Genomic DNA, 15379 nt, shown 5'->3' with positions numbered 1-15379 from the left:
TTTTATTGAAGATTTTGGCATCTATGTTCATCATGGATATTGGCCTGAAGTTTTCTTTTCTTGTTGGGTCTCTGCCGGGTTTTGGTATCAGAATGATGTTGGTCTCATAAAATGATTTGGGAAGGATTCCCTCTTTTTGGATTGTTTGAAATAGTTTTAGAAGAAATGGTGCCAGCTCTTCCTTGTGTGTCTGGTAGAATTCGGCTGTGAACCCGTCTGGACTTGGGCTTTTTTTGTGTGGTAGGCTCTTAATTGCTGCCTCAACTTCAGACCTTGTTATTGGTCTATTCATAGTTTCAGCTTCCTCCTGGTTTAGGCTTGGGAGGACACAGGAGTCCAGGAATTTGTCCATTTCTTCCAGGTTTACTAGTTTATGCGCATAGAGTTGTTTGTAATATTCTCTGATGACGGTTTGAATTTCTGTGGAATCTGTGGTGATTTCCCCTTTATCATTTTTTATTGCATCTATTTGGTTGTTCTCTCTTTTATTTTTAATCAGTCTGGCTAGTGGTCTGTCTATTTTGTTGATCTTTTAAAAAAACCAGCTCTTGGATTTATTGATTTTTTGAAGGGTTTTTCGTGTCTCACTCTCCTTCAGCTCAGCTCTGATCTTAGTTATCTCTTGTCTTCTGCTGGGTTTTGAGTTTTTTTGGTCTTGGTCCTCTAGCTCTTTCAATTTTGACGATAGGGTGTCAATTTTGGATCTCTCCATTCTCCTCATATGGGCACTTATTGCTATATACTTTCCTCTAGAGACTGCTTTAAATGTGTCCCAGAGGTTCTGGCACGTTGTGTCTTCGTTCTCATTGGTTTCGAAGAACTTCTTTATTTCTGCCTTCATTTCGTTGTTTACCCAGTCAACATTCAAGAGCCAGTTGTTCAGTTTCCATGAAGCTGTGCGGTTCTGGGTCTGTTTCTGAATTCTGAGTTCTAACTTGATTGCACTATGGTCTGAGAGGCTGTTTGTTATGATTTCCGTTGTTTTGCATTTGCTGAGCAGTGCTTTACTTCCAATTATGTGGTCAATTTTAGAGTAGGTGTGATGTGGTGCTGAGAAGAATGTGTATTCTGTGGATTTGGGGTGGAGAGTTCTGTAAATGTGTATCAGGTTTGCTTGCTCCAGGTCTGAGTTCAAGCCCTGGATATCCTTGTTGATTTTTTGTCTGGTAGATCTGTCTAGTATTGACAGTGGAGTGTTAAAGTCTCCCACTCTTATTGTGTGGGAGTCTAAGTCCTTTTGTAAGTCCTTAAGAATTTGCCTTATGTATCTGGGTGCTCCTGCATTGGGTCCATATATGTTTAGGATCGTTAGCTCTTCTTGTTGTATCGATCCTTTTACCATTATGTAATGGCCTTCTTTGTCTCTTTTGATCTTTGTTGCTTTAAAGTCTATTTTATCGGAGATGAGAATTGCAACTCCTGCTTTTTTTTGCTCTCCATTTGCTTGGTAAATCTTCCTCCATCCCTTTATTTTGAGCCTTTGTGTATCCTTGCATGTGAGATGGGTTTCCTGGATACAGCACACTGATGGGTTTTGGCTTTTTATCCAATTTGCCAGTCTGTGTCTTTTGATTGGTGCATTTAGTCCATTTACATTTAGGGTTAATATTGTTATGTGTGAATTTGATACTGCCATTTTGATGCTAAGTGGGTGTTTTGCCTGTTAGTTGTTGTAGATTCTTCATTATGTTGATGCTCTTTAGCATTCAGTGTGATTTTGGAATGGCTGGTACTGGTTGATCCTTTCTATGTGTAGTGCCTCTTTTAGGACCTCTTGTAAAGCAGGCCTGGTGGTGACAAAATCTCTGAGTACTTGCTTGTTCGCAAAGGATTCTATTTTTCCTTCACTTCTGAAGCTCAGTTCGGCTGGATATGAAATTCTGGGTTGAAAGTTCTTTTCTTTAAGAATGTTGAATATTGGCCCCCACTCTCTTCTGGCTTGTAGTGTTTCTGCCGAGAGGTCTGCTGTGAGTCTGATGGGCTTCCCTTTGTGGGTGACCCGACCTTTCTCTCTGGCTGCCCTTAGTATTCTCTCCTTTATTTCAACCCTATTGAATCTGACGATTATGTGCCTTGGGGTTGCTCTTCTTGTGGAATATCTTTGTGGTGTTCTCTGAATTTTCTGCAATTGAGTGTTGGCCTGTCTTGCTAGGTGGGGGAAATTTTCCTGGATGATGTCCTGAAGAGTATTTTCCAGCTTGGATTCATTCTCTTCGTCCCCTTCTGGTACACCTATCAAACGTAGGTTAGGTCTTTTCACATAGTCCCACATTTCTTGGAGACTTTGTTCATTCCTTTTTGCGTTTTTTTCTCTAATCTTGGTTTCTCGTTTTATTTCATTGAGTTGATCTTCGACTTCAGATATTCTTTCTTCTGCTTGGTCAGTTCGGCTATTGAAACTTGTGCATGCTTCGCGAAGTTCTCGTATTGTGTTTCTCAGCTCCTTTAATTCCTTCATATTCCTCTCTAAGTTATCCATTCTTGTTATCATTTCCTCAAATCTTTTTTCAAATCTTTTCTCAAGGTTCTTAGTTTCTTTGCATTGATTTAATACATGATCTTTTAGCTCACCAAAGTTTCTCATTATCCATCTTCTGAAGTCTAATTCCGTCATTTCATCACAGTCATTCTCCATCCAGCTTTGTTCCCTTGCTGGTGAGGAGTTTTGGTCCTTTCTAGGAGGCGAGGTGTTCTGGTTTCGGGTGTTTTCCTCCTTTTTGCGCTGGTTTCTTCCCATCTTTGCGGATTTGTCCGTTGGTCGTCTGCATAGTTGCTGACTTTTCGATTGGGTCTCTGAGTGGACACCCTGAATGTTGATGATGAAGTATTTCTGTTGCTTGGTTTTCCTTCTACCAGTCTAGCCCCTTCGCTGTACGACTGCTGAGATTTGCTCCAGACCCTGCTTGTCTGGGTTGCACCTCTAGCAGCTGTGGCACAGTGAGGGATGCTACCGGTTTCTTTTTCTGCTATCTTTGTCCCAGGATGGTGCCTGCCTAATGTCAGTCTTTTGGATATAGAGGGGTCAGGGAGCTGCTTGAGGAGACAGTTTGTACTTTATAGGGGTTTAATTGCTGAGCTGTGAGCTGTGTTGTTCATTCAGGGCTGTTAGGCTGCTATGTTTGATTCTGCTGCAACAGAGCTCATTAAAAAAACCCTTTTTTTTCTCAAATGCTCTGTGTTGAGGGGTTTGGGCTTTATTTTTGGATGTCCGTTGAGGTCCTGCCCAGCTAGGATGCAGACTAGCCACTGTTTGCCTGCCGAGGCTCCGCCCTGCTGTTGTGAGGCTCGCCCTGGCTCCCCTGTTCTGCTGTTCTCCGCCACACCCTGTGGCGGAGTCTCTCTGTTGTAGCGGGTTGCCTCGGCGACGGCAGGCTGCATCAGCAGTGGGCGTGTATCTCAGTAGGGACGGGTTGACTCGGCAATGGCTGGCTGCGTCAGCAATGGGCGTGTATCTCAGTTGGGGCGGGTTGCCTCGGTAATGGTGGCCGCCCCTTCCCCTCAGAGCGTCTCGGGCCGTCTGCACGGGGCTTGTTTGAAATCGCGGTTTTGTTCGTCCCACTGGGCCAATCCTAACGCTCTGTTCCTGCAATCCCCTGGGCTTGCCCACTGTTCAAGTCTAGCTCAGTCTCAAGTCCAGCCCTCTCACGTCTCCAGTTGCCGGTTCAACGGGGCACCCGGACAAGTGCGCCCTCTGGGGAGCGCTGGGTAGGGCCGGCCGCCGCCACCCCGGCTGCCGGCTTCGCCAGGTGGAATATCTGCCTGGCGTCCCGCGTCTCCTCTTCACTTGGGAATTTCCCCGTTCCGTGAGCAACAAAGATCAGTCTGGAAAAGCAGCTCAGACTCACCTCTCTACAGACACAACGAGAACTCCAATCCTGGGTTGTTCTCACAGCGCCATCTTGAGTCCTCCCTCTCACATTTCTTCATTTCCCAATACTTTTATTGACAAGAGTGTTGAGTTCTGTTGTATAGATTTTATTTATTCTATTCATACATTAATAAATATTTATTGAATATTTATATAGTGGCTGTATGCCAGGACTCTGGGATGGAGATTAACCAAGTTCTAATGTATCAGAGAAAAAACTTCCCAGAATAATAATGTCTAAGCTAATTTTTTTCTCTCTCTCTCTTCCCCCTTTTATATATATATATATATATATGTATATATATATATATATACACATATATATATATGTGTGTGTGTGTATATATATATGTGTATGTATATATATCATTGCACTTTAGCTTCTGGGGTACACATGCAAAACATGCAGGATTGTTACATAGGTACATACATGGCAATGTGGTTTGCTGCCTCCATCCCCTAGTTACCTATATCTGGCATTTCTCCCCGTTATCCCTCCCCCACTTCGCTACCCTCCATGTCCCTCCCCTATTCCCCCACAACAGACCCCAATTTGTGATGCTCTCCTCCCTGTGTCCATGTGTTCTCCTTGTTCAACACCCACCTATGAGTGAGGACATGTGGTATTTGGTTTTCTGTTTTCTGTCAGTTTGCTGAGAATGATGGTTTCCAGATTCATCCATGTCCCTACAGAGGACACAAACTCATCATCTTTTATGGCTGTGTAGTATTCCATGGTATATGTGTGTGCCACATTTTCCTTGTCCAGTCTATCATTGATTGATGGGCATTTGGGTTGGTTCCAAGTCTTTGCTATTGTAAACGGTGATGCAGTGAACATACATGTGCATGTGTCTTTATAACAGAATGATTTATAATCCTCTGGATATATACCCAGTAATGAGATTGCGGGATCAAATGGAATTTCTATTTCTATTTCTAGATCCTTGAGGAATCGCCACACTGTCTTCCACAGTGGTTGAACTAATTTACACTCCCACCAATAGTGTAAAACTGTTCCTATTTCTCCATATCCTCTCCAGCATCTGTTGTCCCCTGATTTTTTAATGATCCCCATTCTAACTGGTATGAGATGGTATCTCAATGTGGTTTTGATTTGTATTTCTCTAATGACCAGTGATGATGAGCACTTTTTTTTGGTATATTTGTTGGCCTCATAAAAGTCTTCTTTTGAAAAATGTCTGTTCATGCCCTTTGCCCACTTTTGAATGGGTTGGTTGGTTTTTTTCTTGCAAATCTCTTTTAGTTCTTTGTAGATTCTGGATATTAACCAATTGTCAGATGGGTAGATTACAAAAATGTATTCCCATTCTGTTGGTTGCCAGTTCACTCTAATGATTGTTTCTTTTGCTGTACAGAAGCTCTAGAGTTTAATTAGATCCCATATGTCTATTTAGGCTTTTGTTACTAATGCTTTTGATGTTTTAGTCATGAAGTCCCTGCCTATGCCTATGTCCCAAATGGTTTTACCTAGGTTTTCTTCCAGGATTTTTATGGTGTTAGGTTTTATGTTTAAGTCTTTAATCAATCTGGAGTTAACTTTAATGTAAGATGTCAGAAAGGGTTCCAGTTTCTGCTTTCTGCACATGGCTAGCCAGTTTTCCCAAAACCATTTATTAAACAGGAATTCTTTCCCCTTTGCTTGTTTTTGTCAAGTTTGTCAAAGTTCAGATGGTTGTAGATGTGTGACATTGCCTCTGAGGTCTCTGTTCTGTTCCATTGGTCTATATCTCTGTTTCGTTACCAGGACCATGGTGTTTTGATTACTGTAGGCTTGTAGTATAGTTTGAAGTCAGGTAGTGTGATGACTCCAGCTTTGTTCTTTTTGCTTAGTATTGTCTTGGCTATGCGGGCCCTCTTTTGGTTCCATATGAAGTTTAAGGTGGTTTTTTCCAGTTCTGTGAAGAGTGTCATAGGTAGCTTGATGGGGATAGTGATGAATCTATAAATTACTTTGGGTAGTATGGCCATTTTCACAATATTGATTCCGTCTAACCATGAGCATGGAATATTTTTCCATCTGTTTGTGCTCTCACTTATTTCCTTGAGCAGTGGTTTGTAGTTCTACTTGAAGAGGTCTTTTACATGCTTTGTTAGTTGTATTCCTAGGTATTTTATTCTCTTTGTAGCAATTGTGAATGACAGTATGCTATTAATTTGGCCTTCTTTAAGTCTGTTATTAGTGTATAGGAATGCTTGTGACTTCTGCACATTGATTTTGTATCCTGAGACTGCTGAATTTGCTTATCAGTTTCAGGAGATTTTGGGCTGAGATGATGGGGTCTTCTAAATATACAATCAATCCTGTCATCTGCAAATAGAGACAATTTGACTTCCTCCTTTCCTAATTGAATACGCTTTATTTCTTCTTGTTGCCTGATTGCTCTGGCTAGGACTTCCAGTACTATATTGAATAGGAGTGGTGAGAGAGGGCATCCTTGTCTAGTGCTGGATTTCAAAGGGAATGCTTCCAGTTTTGGCCATTCAGTATGATGTTGGCTGTGTGGGTTTGTCGTAAATAACTTTTATTATTTTGAGATATGTTCCGTTGATACACAGTTTATTGTGAGTTTTTAGCATAAAGGGCTGTTGAATTTTGTCAAAGGCCTTCTCTACATCTATTGAGATAATCATGTGGTTTTTATCTTTGGTTCCGTTTATGTGGTGGATTACATTTATAGATTTGCATATGTTGAACCTGTCTTGCATCCCCAGGATGAAGCCTACTTGATTGTGATGGATAAGCTTTTTCATGTCCTGTTGCAGTCAATTTCCCATATTTTATTGATGATTTTTGCATCTGTGTTCATCATGAATATTGGCCTGAAGTTTTCTTTTTTTGTTAAGTCTCTGCTGGGTTTTGGTATTAGGATGATGCTGGTCTCATAAAGTGATTTGGGAGGGATTCCCTCTTTTGGATTGTTCGGAATAGTTTCAGAAGGAATGGAACCAGCTCCTCTTTGTATGTCTGGTAGAATTCAGCTGTGAACCCATCTAGACCTGGACTTTTTTTGGTTGGTAGGCTGTTAAGTGCTGCCTCAACTTCAGCCCTTGTTATTGGTCTATTCAGGGTTTCAACTTCTTCCTGGTTTAGGCTTGGGAGGGTGCAAGTGTCCAGGAACTTATCCATTTCTTCTAGGTTTACTGGTTTATGTGTTTAGAGTTGTTTGTAGTAATCTCTGATGGTAGTTTGTATTTCTGTGGAATTGGTGGTAATATCCCTTTATTGTTTTTATTGCATCTGTTTGATTCTTCTCTCTATGTTTTTTTTTATTAATCTGTTTAGTGGTCTGTTTTGTAGATCTTTTCAAAAACCAGCTCATGGATTTTGAAGGGTTTTTGTGTCTCTATCTCCTTCAGTTCTGCTCTGATCTTAGCTATTTCTTGTCTTCTGCTAGCTTTTGAATTTGTTTGATCTTGCTCCTCTAGCTCTTTCCATTTTGATGGTAGGGTATCGATTTTAGATCTTTCTTGGCTTCTCATGTGGGCATTTATTGCTATAAATTTCCCTCTAGACACTGCTTTAAAGGTATCCCTGAGATTCTGGTACATTGTGTGTTCGTTCTCATTGGTTTCAAAGGACATCTTTATTTCTACCTTCATTTCATTGTTTATCCAGTCAACATTCAAGAGCCAGTTGTTGAGTTTCCATGAAGTTGTGCAGTTCTGAGTTAGTTTCTTGATCCTGAGTTCTAATTTGATTGCCCTGCTGTCTGAGAAACTGTTTGTTATGATTTCCATTCTTTTGCATTTGCTGATGAGTTATTTACTTCCAATTATGTGGTCAGTCTTATAGTAGGTGTGATGTGCTGAGAAGAATGTATATTATCTGGATTTGGGATGGAGAGTTCTGTAGATGTCTATCAGGTTTGCTTGGTCTGGATCTGAGTTCAAGTCCTGGATGTCCTTGTTAATTTTCTGTCTCATTAATCTGTCTAATAAGGACAGTGGAGTGTTAAAGTCTCCCACTATTTTTGGGTGGGATTATAAGTCTCTTTGCAGGTTGTGAAGAACTTGCTTTATGTATCTGGGTGCTCCTGTATTGAGTGCGTATATATTTAGGATAGTTAGCTCTTGTGGCATTGATTGTTTTACCATTATGTAATTTCCTTCTTTGTCTCTTTTGATCTTTGTTGGTTTAAAGTCTATTTTATCAGAGACTAGGATTGCAACTTCTGCTTTTTTTTTTTTTGCTCTTCTTTGCTTGGTAAATCTTCCTCCATCCCTTTGTTTTGAGCCTATGTGTGTCCTTTCGTGTGAGATGGGTTTCCTGGATACAACACACCAATGGGTTTTGACTTTTTATCCAATTTTCCAGTCTGTGTCTTTTGATTGGGGCATTTAGCCCATTTACATTTGATGTTAGTATTGTTATGCGTGAATTTGATCCTGTCATTTTGATGCTAGCTGGTTGTTTTGCCCGTTAGTTGACGCAGTTTCTTCATTGTGTCGATGCTTTTAAGCTAAAATTTTTTATATGACTTCTGTCTCCTCTTCCCTCATATTCAATACATTGTGAAATCTGTCTTCAGTATATAAAGAATCTGATATATTACTGTCAATTCTGTAAACTCTTTTGCTGTCACCACCGTCCAAGCCATTATCATGTTTTGCCTGACGTCTATGGTATCCTTACTTCTACTCTTACACTCTAAAGTTTACATGGCTCCTTACAGTTGCTTCTTTTTTCACAAGCTATGCCTGTAGGCATGGCATGCTTATGTCACATAAAAGATTCTTACACATTTGTTTGACTTCACATAATACAGACCAAGGAAAAAAATGCTCTGTCTGGCAGCTAACTGACTTAAGTGAAGTTTAGTAAAGCAGTTTCCCTATCGTTATAAATTAATCTGTAGAAATTTTTTTGGAGTTGTCATTTTAGTTTTAGAAACTTGCAGCAAAAATGACAGATCAGTAGTGGTACTTACAGAAAAACCTAAACGCTACACTTCAAGCTAAAAAGCTGTTTCAGTAGTACTGAAAATAACAACAGTTACCCATTGTAGTATCTGCCAAATGGACTGATTTTTACCTCACAGTTTTAAATACATATTTTGCCGAAATATTTGGCAAAATTATTCAGCAAGAACTAGAAAATCTTTACCTTTCTTATTTTTTTTTTCCAAATTTCCCTACTCAAAGAATCATTACTCTTTGCCTTTTTTTCTAATTTGGGATATGGGAAAACTAATCAATTCTGCATTTTGTATACCAAGTGATAGTAAATAAAAGATTTCTGTATTCTGCACTGAAATGCCATCTTACTGGCTTCTTACTGCTACCGACCTGAGAGAGGCACAATATTCCATTGCCCTGAAAGAGTTTATTCTGTAAATCAAACACTACAGTAACTCAGAGAATTGAGTTTCATCTTTCTACAGTAAAAAATGAAATTAATGAAAGCGTCTGTAAAGGAAAACCCAAAGTGATTATTCATTTCTTTCCTTGTTTAAGAAACATGCAGTTACCAGTGCTACACTCCTCTTCTAATGAGCCTGATGCCAGGAATTCCAGATTCAGATTTACCACACAGAGTCTTGACCCATAGCTATACCCAAAGAGTAACCACATCCAAGACACAGAAGTAAAGCCAAAAATAATGAAAGCTTCTGTATCTGAAAAGATTCTTATTTAAGATCTCAGGTGAGTCTATAGAATTGTGGACTCAAGCAATCAGACATCAATAAGACATTCAGTTTTTTTTTTTTTTTCATTTGCCTTGTATTTCTTGAAGTCCTACCAAGAAGTGCTCCAACAGAGAGCAAACAGAGATGACTGCTTAAACAGCACCTTTGCACCACAGGAAAATTTCCTTTAGGTAAGCAGTGTTTCAACTCCTATGTAGGTTTCACTGTATGTGGATGTGTATTAGGGCTAAAATCAAAAATCAAATTAATGATTAAACATATTTCTGGAAGCGGAGACAAATTACTACGTTTTATTTGTATTTACTTCGAAGAGTTAGATTAAATATTTGATGTGTATGTGATACATAGCTACTCTGTATCTATAGGGTCCTTTAATTGCAAGCAATAGAAATTGAATCAGACTAACTTTTAGGGAAAGGGAATTTGTTGAAAGGTTATCAGAGGCATGATAGGAAGCTGTATACCAGATTTGGTAATGGGCAAAAAAGCAAGACATCTTTGGAAACGAAGAGGCAGCAACACTAGCAGTGCTCTCATAGTGAAAAATAAACAGGCCAGGACATCTTTACTACGAATGGACAAAACCATTCCTGTGTCTTTGTTTCTCCTCTGACTATGTAAATTCCAAGGAGGAAGCATCTAATTGAACTAGTTTGGTTCTTTGATAGGGAACATGCTTGCCTCTTTGGTAGGGAAAGGCAAGATTCCTAATTACAGTCCAGTGAGTAAGAATTAATTCCCCAATGGAATTTAAGTTGTCATTAGGAAGGAGAAATAAATGCTGGAAGCCAAAAAAGCAACAAATGTTTAACACAGCCACTGTTTATTCATTGTGTGTGTTTACCAGTCACTGTGTTTCATGTGCATTGTCTCGTTTAATGCTTATGACAGGGCCAGTAGTTCAGATTCTGTTATAATCCTCATTTCACAGGTAAGAAAACTAAAGCTTTGAGAAAGGTTACATGACTTGTGCAAGATCACACCACCGGAAAGTGGCAGAATCAGAACTTCAGAGAGAGCACTCATAAAAAACCAGACTCCATATGTCCTCTTGACAGAGCTGTGTATTAGCATTGATGACAATATTTACTGAATATGTCCCTCAGGGATAAAAAGACAAAACCAAAAAGATAACATGGTATATAAATAGATCAAATCTACCAGTAGTCACATAAAATTTAGACATTCTTTATGAGAATCAAGCTTTGGGAATAAATGTTATATAAATGCAGAATTCATATGCGTGCAGATAATTTTTATCTGATGCAAATTCATGATTTAATTTCTTAATACAGTGAAGGATTTGAATATATTAGTTAATGATAGTCTTGATCCTGCAAATCAAGCTTTATAAATAGGCTTGTTTCCTTCTTGGTTTATAGGGAAGAGATTAAGGGGTAAAAAACTTTCAGTGTTTTCCAGTTACATAGTGACTGCCATCTGGAGATGCGAAACAATCTTAGTAGTCCCAAGAATGAAATGAGATAATGAGCATAATATGACTGGTAAACTCTAAATCACACTTTTGTAATCTCAGCATATTGACATTTTGGACCAGATAATTCTTTATTGTGGGAGCTGTACAGTCACTCTTATCTGTAGCAGCATCCGGTGGTCTCTACCCAGTAGATGCCAATAGTAGCCACCCCCTAGTTGTTACAAACAAAGCAGCTCACTCCAAAAGCACTGCCAGTTTTCTCAAGGACATTCTTCTTATCACTAAAGTAAGTACTCTAAATTATAAAGATATTTTTCCAAGGGACTTACACAGATTATTCTGAATGTTTCTCAGTTGTCTTTTCTTCCTTCCCTCCCTACCCCTGCCATTTTTCTAAACTCATCTTTGGAGAAAAAAACTGTTTACCATTGAACAGAATGTTCTTTCTAATTCCTTCCAGCTCTAGGAGTTAATTAATGCCTTTTACTGTGCTAAATCCAGATTCAGTAATCAGCTAATGCTAGATACTAGTACAGTCTTACCAGTTTGTCTTAGGTGAGATACCTTCAAAAAGGTCTCTGTGATAGAGATTTACATGCAGAAAATTCATTAGGGAATGCCCTGAGGCTCAGCATCTATGTGGAGGAGGAAGTGTAGGATCCAGCAAAATATAGTTGCACAAGGAATTCGGCTGATCCCTTAAGGAGCCCTGGAGTGGGCATGGCCATCAGGGTTGAATCACTTTAGGGAAAGGGGACTGAGCTTTGGTACCCATATACTGACCATTCATTGGATGTGGGAGAGACTCAACTGAGTACCACAAACCACTACCAGCAGCTGGAGAAATTAGTACATTAGTCCTGAAGGCAAGCTCTGGGTAGTGCACTACAGTCCATATTTTGTACACTCAAATCAACTTCCTCTATATAATAATTTATTGTAGCAGCTCCTCTAGGATTCCGTTAGTGTCTCTGGTCTTCTTTTCTGGGGAGACTTAAAAGAGAAAAGCGATTCATAACCAATTTAGGTAACAATAACTGCATATTCTCCTCCTGGCATGTGGCATGTTCTACCACCAATGAATTATTTTTTTTCCTAGCACTTACCAGTAACTGTAATTATTCAATCTACTATTTCAAATGGCAGCTGCTTTCCCCTCAAGAAGAATGAAGGGCTTTAAAAGAGCCATGTGTTCCCAATATATGCAAAGGTGTGTAATACTATTTTTTTTTTAATTTTTTATTGCATTTTAGGTTTTGGGGTACATGAGCAGAACATGCAAGACAGTTGCGTAGGTACACACATGGCAGTGTGTTTTGCTTCCTTTCTCCCCTTCACCCACATTTGGCATTTCTCCCCAGGCTATCCCTCCCCACATCCCCCTCCCACTGGCCCTCACCTTTTCCCCCCAGTAGACCCCAGTGTTTAGTACTCCCCTCCCTGTGTCCATGTGTTCTCATTTTTCATCACCCGCCTATGAGTGAGAATATGCGGTCTTTCATTTTCTGTTCTTGTGTCAGTTTGCTGAGGATGATGTTCTCCAGATTCATCCATGTCCCTACAAACGACACAAACTCATCATTTCTGTTTGCTGCATAATATTACATGGTGTATATGTGCCACATTTTTCCAATCCAGTCTATTATCAGTGGGCATTTGGGTTGATTCCAGGTCTTTGCTATTGTAAACAGTGCTGCAATGAACATTCATGTACATGTGTCCTTATAGTAGAACAATTTATAGTCCTTTGGATATATACCCAGTAATGGGATTGCTGGGTCAAATGGAATTTCTATTTCTAAGGCCTTGAGGAATCGCCACACTGTCTTCCACAATGGTTGAACTAATATACAGTCCCAAGAACAGTGTAAAAGTGTTCCTTTTTCTCCACATCCTCTCCAGCATCTGTTGTCTCCAGATTTTTTAATGATCGCCATTCTAACTGGCGTGAGATGGTATCTCAATGTGGTTTTGATTTGCATCTCTCTGATGACCAGTGACGATGAGCATTTTTTCATATGACTGTTGGCCTCATATATGTCTTCTTTCGTAAAGTGTCTGTTAATATCCTTTGCCCACTTTTGAATGGGCTTGTTTTTTTCCTGTAAATCTGTTTGAGTTCTTTGTAAATTCTGGATATCAGCCCTTTGTCAGATGGTTAAACAGCAAAAATTTTTTCCCATTCTGTTGGTTGCTGATTCACTCTAGTGACTGTTTCTTTTGCCATGCAGTAGCTGTGGAGTTTTATTAGGTCCCATTTGTCTATTTTGGCTTTTGCTGCCAATGCTTTTGGTGTTTTGTTCATGAAGTCCTTGCCTACTCCTATGTCCTGGATAGTTTTGCCTAGATTTCCTTCTAGGGTCTTTATCATGCCAGATCTTATGTTTAAGTCTTTAATCCATCTGGAGTTAATTTTAGTGTAAGGTGTCAGGAAGGGGTCCAGTTTCTGCTTTCTGCACATGGCTAGCCAGTTTTCCCAACACCATTTGTTAAACAGGGAATCCTTTCCCCATTGCTTGTTTTTGTCAGGTTTATCAAAGATTGTATAGTTGTAGATATGTTGTATTTCCTCCAGTGCCTCTGTTTTGTTCCATTGGTCTATATCTCTGTTTTGGTACCAGTACCATGCTGTTTTGATTACTGTAGCCTTGTAGTATAGTTTGAAATCCGGTAGTGTGATGCCCCCGCTGTGTTCTTTTTGCTTAGAATTGACTTGGCTATGTGGGCTCTCTTTTGGTTCCATATGAAGTTCATGGTGGTTTTTTCCAGTTCTGTGAAGAAAGTCAGTGGTAGCTTGATGGGGATAGCGTTGATTCTGTAAATTACCTTGGGCAGTATAGCCATTTTCACGATATTAATTCTTCCTAACCATGAACATGGAATGTTTCTCCATCTGTTTGTGTCCTCTCTGATTTCGTTGAGCAGTGGTTTGTAGTTCTCCTTGAAGAGGTCCCTTACGTTCCTTGTGAGTTGTATTCCAAGGTATTTTATTCTTTTTGTAGCAATTGCGAATGGCAGTTCATTCTTGATTTGGCTTTCTTTAAGTCTGTTATTGGTGTAGACGAATGCTTATGATTTTTGCACATTGATTTTATATCCTGAGACTTTGCTGAAGTTGCTTATCAGTTTCAGGAGTTTTTGGGCTGAGACGATGGGGTCTTCTAGGTATACTATCATGTCGTCTGCAAATAGAGACAATTTGGCTTCCACCTTTCCTATTTGAATACCCTTTATTTCTTTTTCTTGCCTGATTGCTCTGGCTAGGACTTCCAGTACTATATTGAATAGGAGTGGTGAAAGAGGGCATCCTTGTCTAGTGCTGGATTTCAAAGGGAATGCTTCCAGTTTTAGCCCATTCAGTATGATATTGGCTGTTGGTTTGTCATAAATAGCTTTTATTACTTTGAGATACATTCTGTCAATACCGAGTTTCTTGAGGGTTTTTAGCATAAAGGGCTGTTGAATTTTGTCAAATGCCTTCTCTGCGTCAATTGAGATAATCATGTGGTTTTTGTTTTTGGTTCTGTTTATGTGAATTACGTTTATAGACTTGCGTATGTTGAACCAGCCTTGCATCCCCGGGATGAATCCTACTTGATCATGATGAATAAGTTTTTTCATTTGCTGTTGCAATCGGCTTGCCAATATTTTATTGAAGATTTTGGCATCTATGTTCATCATGGATATTGGCCAGAAGTTTTCTTTTCTTGTTGGGTCTCTGCCGGGTTATGGTATCAGGATGATGTTGGTCTCATAAAATGATTTGGGAAGGATTCCCTCTTTTTGGATTATTTGGAATAGTTTTAGAAGGAATGCTACCAGCTCCTCTTTGTGTGTCTGGTAGAATTCGGCTGTGAACCCGTCTGGACCTGGGCTTTTTTTGTGTGGTAGGCTCTTAATTGCTGCCTTGACTTCTGCCCTTGTTATTGGTCTATTCATAGTTTCAGCTTTCTCCTGGTTTAGGCTTGGGAGGACACAGGAGTCCAGGAATTTATCCATTTCTTCCAGGTTTACTAGTTTATGTGCATAGAGTTGTTTGTAATATTCTCTGATGACGGTTTGAATTTCTGTGGAATCTGTGGTGATTTCCCCTTTATCATTTTTTATTGCATCTATTTGGTTGTTCTCTCTTTTATTTTTAATCAATCTGGCTAGTGGTCTGTCTATTTTGTTGATCTTTTCAAAAAACCAGCTCTTGGATTTATTGATTTTTTGAAGGGTTTTTTGTGTCTCAATCTCCTTCAGCTCAGCTCTGATCTTAGTTATTTCTTGTCTTCTGCTGTGTTTTGAGTTTTTTTGATCTTGCTCCTCTAGCTCTTAATTTTGACGATAGGGTGTCAATTTTGGATCTCTCCATTCTCCTCATATGGGCACTTATTGCTATATACTTTCCTCTAGAGA

The 15379-nt window shown here is 39.5% G+C and overlaps 1 protein-coding gene across 21 annotated transcripts in view; it reads left to right on the top strand.

Annotated features, from left to right (window-relative positions):
- The window catches only part of CCDC91 (coiled-coil domain containing 91), a 366252-nt gene that overhangs the window by 318556 nt on the left and 32317 nt on the right, over nucleotides 1-15379 (top strand). For 2 of the 21 annotated variants that reach the window (XM_078339019.1, XM_035255951.3), the window contains exon 13: nucleotides 9627-9710. The exons of 18 other annotated variants lie outside the window; for them this stretch is intronic. In XM_078339019.1, the coding sequence (XP_078195145.1) occupies nucleotides 9627-9710 (84 nt within the window). Of the gene's footprint in view, nucleotides 1-9346; nucleotides 9464-9626; nucleotides 9711-15379 lie in introns of those variants that run through there. One more of the 21 variants, XM_054238234.2, reaches the window with a different exon arrangement.

The sequence above is a fragment of the Callithrix jacchus genome, chromosome 9 (genome assembly GCF_049354715.1).
Source record: "Callithrix jacchus isolate 240 chromosome 9, calJac240_pri, whole genome shotgun sequence".
Taxonomy (NCBI): domain Eukaryota; kingdom Metazoa; phylum Chordata; class Mammalia; order Primates; family Cebidae; genus Callithrix; species Callithrix jacchus.
This window is presented reverse-complemented; position numbering and strand designations above follow the sequence as displayed.